The following is a 13972-nucleotide window of genomic DNA, read 5'->3' as shown; positions in this document are numbered from 1 at the left end:
CAGGATATCATGGGGCACTTTGTCAAAGGCCTTGCTGAAATCCAGGTAAACCACATCCACTGCATCCACTCCATCTGTGACCAGAGAATTTGTGTTCCGTCTCTTGTTTGATAGAAAACCTCAAGGGCCAGCACTTCTTTCTGATGTTTCTTTATCAGTATATCAGACTTGGTTAAGACAGCCCTCAGGAGGATTGTCGTTTGCAAAGGAGGACATATGGCCACCATAATTAATGGTGAACAGAGGATCACACTGTTTCTACACTCAAGCAACGCTAATTTCCAGCTACCCATCTTTAATATAGGGATAGATATATTAATCTATATCATATTAGAGTCTGTTGTAATTAAGGGGAAGCATGTGAAACACTTAACAGAATCCTGAAGTCAGTAAAGAGAAGGATCTCTAGTGGGACAGCTATTATTCAGAAGTATATTTGTACATAATAGATTGGATCCAGGATCTGCTTTCACAAGGAGATTTTCCATGAAAATAATGACTTCATTAAGATCCCTCTGCACAGTTTTTAGGGATCCCCTCACACCTCAGCTCACTCCATTAATGTCTTTTGATTGTCTTTTGCATTTTACAGAGCTGGAGGGAGGAGGAGGTAGGGAAGTCCACTTCTACCAGCACTTCCAGTGGATCCAATACAATCTAATAAAAATGTGTGTCTTTCACAGAGTAGCTTTCCAACAGGGCCACTATTACTTAAAGGACTGAAAATTTAGCCAAACAACTCCAATGTGTTTCAGGCCATGAGACAAATTTAGTTCCCATAACTGGGTTGGCATCGTGGTGCCATATTTCCTGTTATTTCAAGTTTCTTATAATATTTGGTACTTGTTAGTGACAAGCAAAACATAAACAAACCCCCCCCCCTCCTCTGCTAAGAAATGTGGAATTAATGCTGTTGCTTTCCTTCATCATCATCCCTGTTGGTAAATGTCTTTGCATGCCTAATCTCTTGGTATATGCTTTGTTTGTTAGTTGTCCATTCTATCTCTATCAAATTTCTCCAGTATTCCATGAAATATATTACTTCATAAATAAGTCTACTGCTTGTCATCAGAAATTAAGAGACATCCCAATACCACTTTGGGTTTAGGCCTTTGAGAGGCTGAGCAAGTAACTTCCAGACTTCCTAGACAAAAACAGACAGCCCTCAGGATTTACAGTTCTTGGTTTATTCTAATATCTCTGAGATATTTGCTACTGCTGCTGGCAGTGACATCTGGTTACAATCACAACAGAGCTACGTGAAAGGAAAAGAAAATCTGTTCTGCTAGAGCGCAGAAAGCAAGTGATGGAAGAGAACAGAAGTCTGTTGATTTTGTATTGCCACAACATTGCATTTAAATGCAAGATCCACATTTTGTAGCCATATACATATTTACAAATTCATACTGATCGTTTGTTAACATACCCTTTTTTCCTATAACATCTGGTGTAAGCATGTTGGTTATTTTTACTATTTGCTTGGCATTTTAAAAACACAATCACAAAAAAGAGACTTAAAGGGCAAAATAAACAATACAAAGAATATGGGACTGCCAACAAAAATGGTAGCCCAGTATACCCCAATCCCCCATCTCATATTGGCTAGTTAATTTTTTCCTTTGCCTCAATGTCATTACGCAGATGTATTTCCTCACCCCACCAATAGTAATTAATTATGTAAAGTGCAGAATAGACAAGGAAACACTTTGTAAAGGCATTTCAATATAAAGCACAGGCCAGGGATGAGAGGTATTTAAGGAGGAGCAACTGTTTCTTTTATAATGTCCAGCTGTACTTAAATGAAGACTTAAATCATTTGTAGGGATTGCTACTTAATTCACTTTTTAGAAGAGCTGGCCTCTGAATGGTAGTTTCCTTGGTTTTTCTTTTTTTCTTTCTTTCTAGGTTAATTGAACAGGAGAAATTGCTCTGAAAATCTCTATTGAAAAATTGCAAATATTTATCAAGAATGAACACAAAGGATCCAAAAGTGACAGAAGGAGGTCTCAATGTCACACTCACTATACGCCTTCTTATGCATGGAAAGGTAAATTTCTTCCTATAAAAATATCAAGAGGATGGGATACTTGGGAATTTCACAGTATTAGTGATCCGATGATTAGCCCTTGTAACATTATATCGTAAGGATGGACAAATTTGCCTATTGCTGGTCTGTGTTGCTTTTGCAGATTTTTACCCGTTACCATCTATTCCATTTCTATAATAATCAGCAGATTTGGGGCAGGGGTTTACTTTTAAATATTTCAAAATATATATAAATGTGTACATTCTCACAAAGTACTCATTTAAATCCATATGTTGATTCAGTTAAACTGCTAAATATCACACTGAAAATTGCAAAATTTATCGAATTGTTATGTTTTCATTTATACATTAGTCAGAGAGGTGCAGATTGGGACATCTTGTGTAGGAATTTGAAAAGATCAAATTCCTCAAGTTTGCTAAGGTATAACCAGCTTGATATGGCAGTCAGATTACAACTGTTTTTATTCAGCTAATATCTGTCTATTTTATGGTACTCAGCTCAGCATGTGGGATGCCTGCATTCCTGCTTCCTTGGGACCCTCCAGAGAACTTTTATAAAAAGTATAGAAATGTAATATATAAATCAATTTGCACTGCCATGCAGTGGGACAGAGAAGGAAGGAATCTTGCTCAGTTCCTCTCTGTCTGGTGTGACTGATGACATAAAAGGCCATGCTGCCTTGCTTTAGGATAAGACCCCAGGACCAATCAGTAGGAATGGTTTCCTTGGCAAAGCCTGAGGACATAGGAAGCAAAGTTTTCTCTCTGGCCGTTCTTGGGACATATAAAGGAATCCCATCTGTGACTTTAGGCAATGTAATCTCTGATTAGTTAAAATCCCCAAGGAGATGACTCTGAGGCTAAGGCTGGAAAGAAGAGTGGCAAAGTCTTTCTGCAGAGAGAGGACCAGAGCAAGCAGTAGGCCAAAATTGGGAAGAAGAGGAGGGAAGTCTGAGGTGAGGAGCTGAGGTATGGAAAAAGAGAGTGGTCTGGAAGCCCAAATAATGAGCAGCTGCTGAGATCACCACATCATACATTTCCAGTAGATCATGAGGCTGGGCTGAGGAATATAGTTTCTTTTTACTTGGTGCTAATATGATTTATTTAGAAGTTTGCTTCTCCCAGTACAGGTCATTCCATCTAAGAAGAAAAGGGGAAAACTCTGGCCCTTATCTCAGTTTCCTCCTTGCACCAGGAATCAGGCCTGAGGCAATTTCCTCTGCAAGAAAGCAGTACTGTTCCTCTACAGAACTGTGCAGTTTGAGGAACACTGAGCCAGACAGCTTTATAAAGCATTTCCCAAATCCTGGCATGTCTTATAGAGTGCATAAAAAAGTTCATGGAAAAGCACAAACCTGCACAGGCATCACAGGGACCTATGAAGGCACAGCCCTTAGGTGCTGCCCACCTCACCTACCACAAGAGAGCTCAATGGGACTTATGCCCATATGGCTCTGGAAGCTCCAGCAACCTGAGCAGGCATGAGAAAGTTTCACCTATGAGGAAGAATCAAAACAAAACAAAAATGAGTTCTGGAGGACCACACAACACAAACAGAGCTAAGAGTCCCAGGGAGGAATTAGAAGGTGAGGGAGCCTTAAGTGGGAACTTGTCATCTGAGAAGCATTCTTCAAAGCTGATCAGAAGCTACTAGCTAGTGGTTGTCTGTACCCCAGAGGGGGTTTATGGGGCTTTCCTTAGGCTTCAGTCCCAAAGAAGCCTAGGTATCCATTTAGGATGGTCTGGTTGATAAGTCACTGTCCTCAACTTACAATGACAATGATTTATAAAGATTGTGAGGGCCTCCTACACCTTCACTCCTCATATAAGGTTAGAAAATACATAATAGAGGGATTTTTCATGGATGCATTTCCCCTCTTCAGATCTGAAGTCCGGGGTTGCCTTCCCTCTGAGCACTTTAATAAGTTGTTCTCAGTTATAGTTGTTTTAGATATCTAGAAGTGCTACCATTTTGTCATGATGGGAACAGTGCCTCCAGATTTTGTTATTCATCTCATGATCAGCCTGAGAATCTTGGTTGGGGAGTGATAGCGTGTTCCTAGTACCAAATTACTTTAGCAGTTGGTACAGTCACCCAAAGCAAATCTCTGAAGGAGACTGCCTCTTCTAAAGTTTCTAGTTTGTTTGACAGGTTTAATAACCTCTTGAACATACAGAGCAACATTATCATTATTATCTCTTTATACAGTTTGTAGCAGAGATGCTTCTTTGTGTTCTCTGTGCATCACACATGTGAGCACTGCACCTACCAAACCTACAACTCTTTTCAGGCTCCCTGATTTGTCCTCCTTTAAGACCAAGCACTCCAACTCTCCCATATTATAGGATGAAATATTACTTCCCACCCACACCTGTATCAGTGTCAGTAAGAATTGCCAGAATATAATTAACCTCTGGTATTTGGTAGTAGATACCCTAGGTCCAGAAAGCAGATGATCAATGATCTGTAAAAGAACAAAATATCTAAACACAGCAGTAGTAGTCTTAGATCCAGTCTACAAAGAGCACCCAAGCTCACAAGACATCACCCATGTGGACACAGTTTATTGTAATATTACAAAAAATGAGTGTCTGTGCCAAAGAGTGTTTGTGTCTGGTTTTACAGATCAGTTAGCCTTATGTTCGTTGTAGGAAAAACAATGGAAAGGCTCATAATAGAGAGAGATCTAGTGATGCTAGATAGGGAAGGGAGGCTGACAGCCACACAACACAGCTTCCACAAAAACAGGTCCTGCCAGACAAACCTTGTGGAATTCTACAACAAGGTTTCGAGGTGGCTGGATGGAGCGGATGCAGTGGATGTGGTTTACCTGGATTTCCGCAAGGCCTTTGACAAAGTGCCCCATGATATCCTGGTTGAGAAACTGAGGAGTTTTGGGATACACCAAAGCACTGTCCAATGGTTTAGGGCATTTATTTATTTATGTAGACAGCTTATATGTCGCCCCCTATGCATAAGCCTTGGGGCGGCTTACAATCATTAAAATCCCACATATAAATACAAAAAAAAAAAAAAAATCCCCCATATAAATACAGTCAGGCATGGTTGACTGACCGAAAGCAGAGGGTAACCATTAGTGGGGAATCAATGGGATGGCAGCCAGTGACAAGTGGGGTCCCCCAGGGCTTTGTCCTGGGGGCCGATCCTGTTTAATCTTTTCATAAATGACATGGAAGAAGGGGTGAACAGTCTGCTGATCAAATTCGCAGACGATACTAAAACAGGAGCAGTGGCCACAACTGAGGAGCAGGTACTCCAGATCCAAAAGGGTCTGGACAGACTATGGAAGTGGGCAGGAGACAACAGGATGGCGTTCAATGTGGATAAGTGCAAGGTCTTGCACTTGGGGTATAGGAATAGCTGTCATAAGTACAGGTTAGGTGACAAGTGGCTGGAGAGCAGCACTTGTGAAAGGGACCTTGTGGTACTGGTTGACTGCAGGCTAAACATGAGTCAGCAGTGTGATGCGGTGGCCAAGAGGGTGAACGCCACCCTTGGTTGCATAGCCAGAAATGTGGCTTCTAGACTGACAGAGGTATTACTACCACTCTATATGACTCTGGTGTGCCCAGAACTGGAGTATTGTGCTCAGTTTTGGGCCTCTCATTATAGGAAGGATATATCCAGGTTAGAGTCAGTGCAGCGTAGGGCCACAAGGTTGGTGACCGGTTTGCAGGGGATGCTGTACGAGGTGAGACTGAGGGAACTGGGTCTCTTCAGCCTGGAGAAGAGGAGACTCAGTGGGGATCTGTTGGCGACATACAGGTATGTGAGGGGATGTCACACGGGGATGGGTAGAGACTTGTTCTCCCCTGCAGAGGAAGGCAGGACGCGCTCCAACAGAGCAAAGCTCAGGGAACCAAGGTTCCATTTAGATGCCAGGAAGAACTTCCTGACAGTCAGGACCCCGAGGGTATGGAATGGGCTTCCACAGGAGGTCGTTGAGGCCCCATCGGTGAGGTTGTTCAAACATCGGCTGGACATGCACATGGTGGGCATGTCGTGAGTGGAGCCAGCTGGAGCCAGGGGTCAGACTAGATTGCTCGGGAGGCCCCTTCTGACTCACAAAAAAAGAAAAGAAAAAAAAAGTTGGAGGTAAACTCAAAACTCAGTCATTAAAGAAAAGTAACAAATACATGGATGAGCAATATGGAAAATTAAAAAATCAAGTGCTCTTTTAATATCATTTGCAGTATAATCATACAACCTCAGAATTTTATTTTTCAGAGATTAAAAAAAAATAAAATTGTAAAACATCAACTTAGAAGAAAAATGTGTGGGGTTTTGAAGCATAACAGTTTTACTTCCAATAGGTCTAAGGGAAGACCTTTACACTTGTACTTATTTTTATATTCCAGTATAGGAAAGTGAATTCTGGATTCTGTGCTTGAATAATGGAGTTTCTTCATCATGGCCTCACACATATGGGTGCTGCGCCTGCATAGTGCCTGTAGCCGGGAAGATTCAAACGCTTAATGGTTTTGGCAGGAACTGCACCGGCCCCCTCCCCCCCACAGTATAAGAAGGTGGAGTGCTTGCCATTTCCCCAGTCTTCTTGTGACTGCCGTTTGCTGTGCCTTGAGCCTTTCGTCTCTTACCGTAGCTATACTGTTTTATCTAAAACCTTTTTACTGTTTATTCCTCTTAGTTTTCTTGTTAAGATCTCCAAGTTACATTACCCTCCCCATTAGAAGTTCTTCTAAACCACTGTTTTTTCCCTTTCCCCAAAAAATATTAAAAAAATAAAAATAAAACCTTCTGTTGTCTATTCTTCTCTTGCTTCGCTATCTACTCTTTTCTCTTGATCTCTCCATGTGTGGCTTTCTCCAAGTTTTCTCAGTGTGAGGCCAAAATCTCCCCCACTGATCTGCACAATCTGTGCCTTCTTTGTCTCAGAGATAAGGGCGGCCATTGTCAGGCCTTCACTAAGCAGGCGTGTAGAAAACTGAGAAGACTGCCTGCGTGAACTCCTGTGGGGCCAGGCTTTAATTGCATCTGATCAACTCGTGACACAGTCCACTTCACAGTCTTCTTCCTCAGCTGCTCCTCCCTCTCACCCATCAGCCGATGGAGCAACTCTGCCAGAGGGCAACGCTCCTCTAGCTCTCACAAACAAAAGGAGAAAAGGAAGCATAGTGGCTCGGACAAGTCCTCGGTCCATAAGAAGGCCAAGAAGGACAGGGCGGACAAGGTGGCCCGTAAAGTGAAGAAGGCCAACCAGCTGCACCGTTGTGACTCAGGATCGTCTGCTCCGTCAGTCCCAACTGTGGCATCGCTACCGACACTGACTGACCCTAGTCTCCAACTGGCCATGCAGGTGACCCCCACCAGGGGCTCCTCAACGGATTGTCCCTTTGGCCCTGTCCTCACTGGACTGTCAGGAGGTGGCTCTGCCAGGATCAATTTCAGATGGAGAGATCTGGGACTCTCCACAAATGGCCCCTCCGATGGCACGCTTGCCAACTCTGCAGCCTTTGCCTGAGGTCTCCCCGAGGGCCCCACCTCAGCAGGTGTGACAGCAACAGCGTATTTCTAGCCGTTCATCTGGAGACTGGGTGCAAATGCCCTATGGAACCTCCAATCGTGTGCCCTGGGACGATTATGTACCCTACGGATATTATCTATCTCTTCGTCATCACACCTCATCCCCGGTTCCAAGGGACATCCCCTCAACGTTGGTGGCAGTCCAATCCAGGTGCCCTTCCTCACCGGCTGACTCCTCCTCCAGTCCTCTGCTCCTCTACGATACGGATTCAGAGGATTTGGATGCAGCATCGTCTTCACCGGACACAGTGATTACTACGCAGGGTCCCAGCTCGCCTGAGGAGTTGTATTCAACGTTCGAGGAACTGATGGCAAGATTGGCAAGGTCGCTGGAGATCAAGGCCCAGCACCGCTTCGATTCCAGTACCCACAATTTTTACAACATCATTAAAAAGGAGCAGTCTGCCACCTTCATCTTGCCTCTAATAACAACCCTATGTCAAGCTATGATGGAGTCGTGGCACTTCCTCAACCAACTGCAACCTACTTCACAACAGTACGAATCCATGTACAGAATTCGGGAGCAGGATATTCCATTCCTCCTGTGTCATCCTAAACTGAACTATCATCATGGAGTTGTCTCAGGGCCGTGAGACAAGGGAACAGTCCACTCCTTAGGACAAGGAAGGGTGAAAAGTTGACATGATGGCTCGCCGTATCTATGCTGCCACAGGTCTCAGCTTCTGCATTTCCAATTAGGAGGCGACGCTGGCACGGTATCAGTACTTTCTGATGCAAAAGTTGGAAAACATCACAGTGTCACTTCCAGAGCAGCAGAGGGACCTGGCACATGTCTTTACCCAAGAGGCAATGCAGGTGGCCATACAACAGCTCTCGATGGCGAGACATCATGTTGACTGCAACTCGAGGGTCCTCATTGCTGCTGTAGCCCTCCATTGCCACACCTGGTTTCAGAACTGCAATTTCCTGGATGAGATCAAGTGTCAGATTGCGAACATGCCCTTTGATGGCTCCAGGCTGTTCAACACGAGGATGGACCACAAGCTGAAGAATATTCACGAGGCTTGTGTTACTGCTCATCACATGGAGGTTCCGACACAATACAGATGTAAGTGGTCCTGGTCTCGTCCCTCTTATCGATACCAGCCGTACCCTCAATTCTCTGGCTGGCAGCAGTTCCACACTCACCAACAGCGCAGCCGTAAACAACCAATGCAGCACTACCAGCAGAGTCGTTGCTGTCCCGACTCTGACAAACGGCAATGTTGACGGGTCGAGTGAACCTCTCCTCTTCTCCTAAATCTACCCTCCCCTCTTCCTTTTGGGGATCAACTGCAAAGTCAACTCCCCATTTGGGAGTCCATCACATCTGATCAGTGGGTTTTGTCCATCGTGGAGCATGAATGTAAGATTGAGTTTGATAGCATACCCCCGTCAGGACCAATCTGATATACTTCTCCATCATTGGTTCTCAAAGATGAAGTTTAACAGCTTCTTTGTAAAGGAGCAATTCGACAACTCATGTGCTTCAAGGGACTCCACGGATTCTACTCGAGATATTTTATGATCCCAAAATGGGATGGTGATCTTCACCTGATATTGGACCTACGTGGTGTCAACAAGTTCATCAAAACTAAAAAGTTCTGAATTACCACCCTTCAAAATATCCTTCTGTTGTTCAGGAGACAGGATCGGTTTGCTTCTCTATACTTAAAGGATGCTTATTTACACATTAGCATCCACCCGTCCCACAAACAACTTCTTTGGTTTACAGTTGGCTCTGACCTTTTTGAGTACAATGTTTTGCCGTTTGGACTGACTACTGCGCCAAGGGTCTTCACTAAATGTATGGCCCCTGTTTGCACACATCTACGACTTCAAGGGATCCACGTTTACCCTTACCTCAACGACTAATTGATCATTTCCTCATCTAGAGAAGGCCTTCTATCAGCGATCCATACTACATGCTCCCTCCTTGAAAGTCTTGGACTTAGTATTAATTACGAAAAATCCTGTCTTGTTCCTTCACACATCAATGATTTCAGAGTACCCCAGGCTACAAACCTTTCAGTGAGAGTGCTGCCTCATCCAGAACAGCCAATGAAGCTGTCTCCCAAACTCAGGGACCACTCTTGTGCAGGGCTTCCATCTTGCCAGGATTCATGTTTAGTTTATTGACCCTGATGCTCACAGTCACTGAGTGGAGACACTGATCTAGTACTTGCACAACCTCTCCTGAGTCAGTCATCACAGGGAGATTAAGGTGTGTGCCATCTAGATACTGATAGCACATGACCCTATATCCCATAAGGGCCACTCTTAGCAGCTAATTATGGACAATAAACAACATTGGAGACAGAGTGATACACTCCAGAACCCCAAAGCTCAATTTCCAGTCATCTGAGGAACAATAATCCAAAATTACAATCTGAAATCAAACACACAGGTAAGGCCAGAGCCACTGTAACACAGTGTCTCCAGTACTTAATCCACGGGGTGTATCCTAGAGGAAATCATAGTTGAATCATACTTCCCCCATCCCTGTCCCAATAAGTCAGTTAACAGATGACCAATGATGATTTCAGTTCCATTACCAAGGAAATGTGTCTAGATAATCGGTATCTGCCCCATGACCCACCAGGTACCTTACCTTAAAAAGAATATTTGTAACTGGGTGGTAAATTGTCCAATACCATTGGGTCCAGAGTGTGCCTTTTCAGGAACGGTAACACTACTGTCTCCTTCGGGAGAGCAGGAACCATGCCATCATGCCACAGGATACAGCAGTTGAAGTCTGGAATTTAAGTATGCAAAAAAAGAGGGTGGAGGGGAGGATGCTGATGTCACAATGTGAATTCTGCATTTCAGAAGCCTTTTCCTTACCTCTTTCCTCAAGCAATTAGTTATTGGTGGATGAATACTCTCTCACATGAATGGTCACCATCTCTCTAGACAGATCTGTTGTTCCTGAAAGAAAGTCACGTTACTGGAACAAAACTGACCTACCATTTCATAGCACCTTAAAAGGCTAACAGTGTTAAGATGGCTTAAGCTTTCATGGATTATAAAGTGGTCTGTCAACCATGAAAGGTTATGCCACAACATATTTCTGAGCCTTTCAGGTACTGCAAGATATTTTTCTGTTTTTACTGCTTACCTTTCCCTTTCTACTTTCTAGCCATTTCTCCCTGTAAGGTCAGTATTTTTCATGATTGCAGAGGCTAATACCATGGATTGTGCAATGCTTTTTAGTGTTATTTATGGCAAAAGTAACCATGCTTCACAGCTCAGGCTGTTCCCACTTACATAATTTTCCACTTGTTAATTTATAGTATATTAATACAAGTCACATGCTTTTGCTGAAGGCATAGGTACCTGTTCTTCCTCATCAGTAGACAATAATCTCTTATGTCCCACTTGATTGAATATTTGGATCCCTGGCATTGGTCAATTGTGCTATCAAGTTTAGATCTGTTGAGTGCTTGCTTGTAAGCTCTGTGCCTCTGTTTGACTTTCATGGCTGAGTGTTGTTTTGACATTATATATAGCTAAAGCAATCACTTTGCAAGAGGGCTTCCTGCATCATAGTAATGTCCACAGAGTCTGCATTGCTGATTTGGTACCAAAACGTTTGTCACCTAATCTAGCATCTGAATGAGATGTGAAAATCCCTGCCAGATCTGCCTTTATTGTTAAACTAGGTAGAGATCTTGTTTTCAATCAGTTCCTTACTAATAGGATCAAGCAATAGAAGATAATAGGAGGAGTATATTCTATATCACTAACTAGCAAAAATGTCTCCTGTTAATTTTTCCCTCCACTTCTGAAAGAATCCCCATTTTGCCCAATTTTTATAATGAAGGGAAGAAACAGAAGAATTCTCCTAGCAGCAGCAGTTGCAAGATAAAGCAATAGAAGACAAGACCAAAAAAAAAAAAAAAAAAAAAAAAAAAAAAAAAAAGGGGGGAAATAAACATCCTGTGTGTTTTGAGCTGGTGCTTTCTTAAAGGCAGGGCAAAGTCTGCAAAAAGCTTTCTTTCATAATCCATATGTTCTTCTCTATTCTGGCAAATATTTTTGTCCAGACAATATTAAAGCAATTCCACATTGCCTCCTCACACACACACACCTGTGGCAAATGGACATAAGCTAGTAGCACTGTATGAAGTAGTGTTAAATCTTTTTCCTGTTTCCAGGAGAAGGCAGCTGTGTAGAGTGCTAACTGACCAGGCATTTTGATGATAATGAAGCTTCCCACCTCTTAAGCAATTCTGACTGGCTGATCCTTTTGACAAGATAAAAATGGACACTGTAAGAGTCTTACCACAATAATCAAAACAGCAAATAAAGGCCAATTATTTAAAAGTAGTACCCACACTGTACTAGTGCTGATAGATGGAATGAATAGCTGTTACATATATAAATATCTCAAATAACAATAGACATTATAAACCACCAACTATACATAGGAAGTCAGCTTTGCTCATGATTCTGTATTAATATCATGTAAATGATGGCTTCTACTTTCTCAGGAAATTTTTATCCAACTTGAATTATTAGTAACATTCTTGGATGTTACATGCATTAATTAGGTGGACACTTTTATTTTGAAAGCTATTGTAAATCTACTGGTATGAGTCCTATATTGCATTAAGGCCACCCAGATTGTAAGCTGCCCCAAAGCTCATGCAATGGGGCGGCATATAAGTTGTTTAAATAAATAAATAATCTCCACAATCTTCCTATATGTTTAAGAGATACATTATCATCTGCCGTTTTTAAAAGGTTCAGACCTAATTATACTCAGAGTTATCTACCCAACCCAAATATAAACAACAATCAAAATGGGGTAGAACTTTTTCATGGAATTATTAGAAGGACTAGAGATGTATCATATAAGTAAGATATTGCAGTATAAGATGTTGGTTGATTTTTTAAAAATCATCAAATGCATTGTGTTGAAACATTGTCATTTTATTGGAAGACATTCCAGGTTACATTTATCCATTCTAGGGTATTGTATGTCATCTAATTTGAAAGATAAACTAGTTCATTCTAATATAATTTACAACATGATAGACTCCCTAATGAACATTTCAAATGTCAAAAATTCACAATCTTTACAGATAAAACAGTTCATTATTCCTAAAGATGGCAAAGTTCCTTTTCAAGAGTAAATGTTCAGCTATCAATCCACAAATCTAATTTGTTTGTACGTATATGTAGAATAAACAATCAGAGTTTTGAAATTACTAGACTATCTTTAAGGGTGGAACCCTCTCAAGGCAGCATGCAATATAAAAACCACACAGAACAGCTGCAGTAACAATAAATTCAGTTAAAATCCAAGGATTGCTTATTGCTGATAGGTGTGAAAGGATGATTTGAAACAAGGGAGTAGAAAGATTTAAAAGGTAAAAAAGAAAATTACTTAGCCCAAAGGAGGGAGGGGCTAAGATCAGATAGCACAAGGTGTGAGAAAACAGGCAGTAGGCAGGATGGCCAAATACTGACTCAATCACTTCCTGATTGTTTATTGACAAGCTTGGCAGAACAAAATGAGCCTATTGTAGCTCGGGCGGGGGGGGGGGGCAGGTCTGAATTGGGAAGAAGGGCTGGTATTGGAGCAGCACAGTGTAGGTGGGTGGGAAAGATTGTAAACTCCTGGAACCCCAGCCAATGAGGGGAAAGAAGGAGAGAGAAGCGGCCGGGGGCAGGGCATAAAATAGGATGTGAACATGTGCTCAGGTGAGCTGGAAAATGGGAAGGAAACCGTTTTTCGTTCCCTTTGTTGCAGTAAAATTTTAAAAAGAACTCTCTGCATGCTTGGAGTATTTTTCTTTTCTGAAGTAAAGGAAAAAGTGATTTTAACAACCTGGGGGCTCTGTCCGGGATATCTCCTAAATTCGTTGTTGGCTTGGATCAGTGAGTTACTGTTGGAAGGATACCCTGCCGTGGTTACGGCAGTCCTGCAAGTGACTCTCAAACCAAAACGAGCGCGATCGGAGGCCCGAGACTAATTGAAAATTTGGCAGCAGAGACTTCTAGAACCCCAGGAGGGGTTCAAAAGGGGGTTTACTCAAACAGGTAGAGTAAACCTGATAAGATGCATCTAAGTTTAGGTAAGGAATCCTTATTTCTCACCTGAGGGAAAGGGAATGGGGAGTAAAGTATTTAAAAGAGCTGGCTGGGAAGAGGGTGTCAGGCTGTATGGCCCAGGAGGCCCTTCCTGACCCGTTCTGTTTCTATAGGGGTAAAGGGGTCAAGGAAAGATGCTTTCCTTGAAAGTTCCGGGGGAGGATTTTAAGGTTCTGGGATAGCTTTTGGGTTGGGGTGACTGGAAAGGGAAAAATGGAAAACTACTTTGTATTTGTATGTGTGTGAATGTGTGTTTGATAG

At 42.5% G+C, this 13972-nt stretch overlaps 1 protein-coding gene across 1 annotated transcript in view; it reads left to right on the top strand.

The window, feature by feature from the left end:
• LOC123034698 (poly(rC)-binding protein 3-like) overlaps positions 1-13972 on the top strand; it is a 497132-nt gene that overhangs the window by 438862 nt on the left and 44298 nt on the right. The window contains exon 4 of the mRNA XM_044452282.1: positions 1906-2047. Within this exon, the coding sequence (XP_044308217.1) occupies positions 1970-2047 (78 nt within the window). The 5' untranslated portion in view covers positions 1906-1969. The remainder of the gene's footprint in view (positions 1-1905; positions 2048-13972) is intronic.

The sequence above is a fragment of the Varanus komodoensis genome, unplaced genomic scaffold (assembly GCF_004798865.1).
Source record: "Varanus komodoensis strain SLA01 unplaced genomic scaffold, ASM479886v1 scaffold10, whole genome shotgun sequence".
NCBI lineage: Eukaryota > Metazoa > Chordata > Lepidosauria > Squamata > Varanidae > Varanus > Varanus komodoensis.
This window is presented reverse-complemented; position numbering and strand designations above follow the sequence as displayed.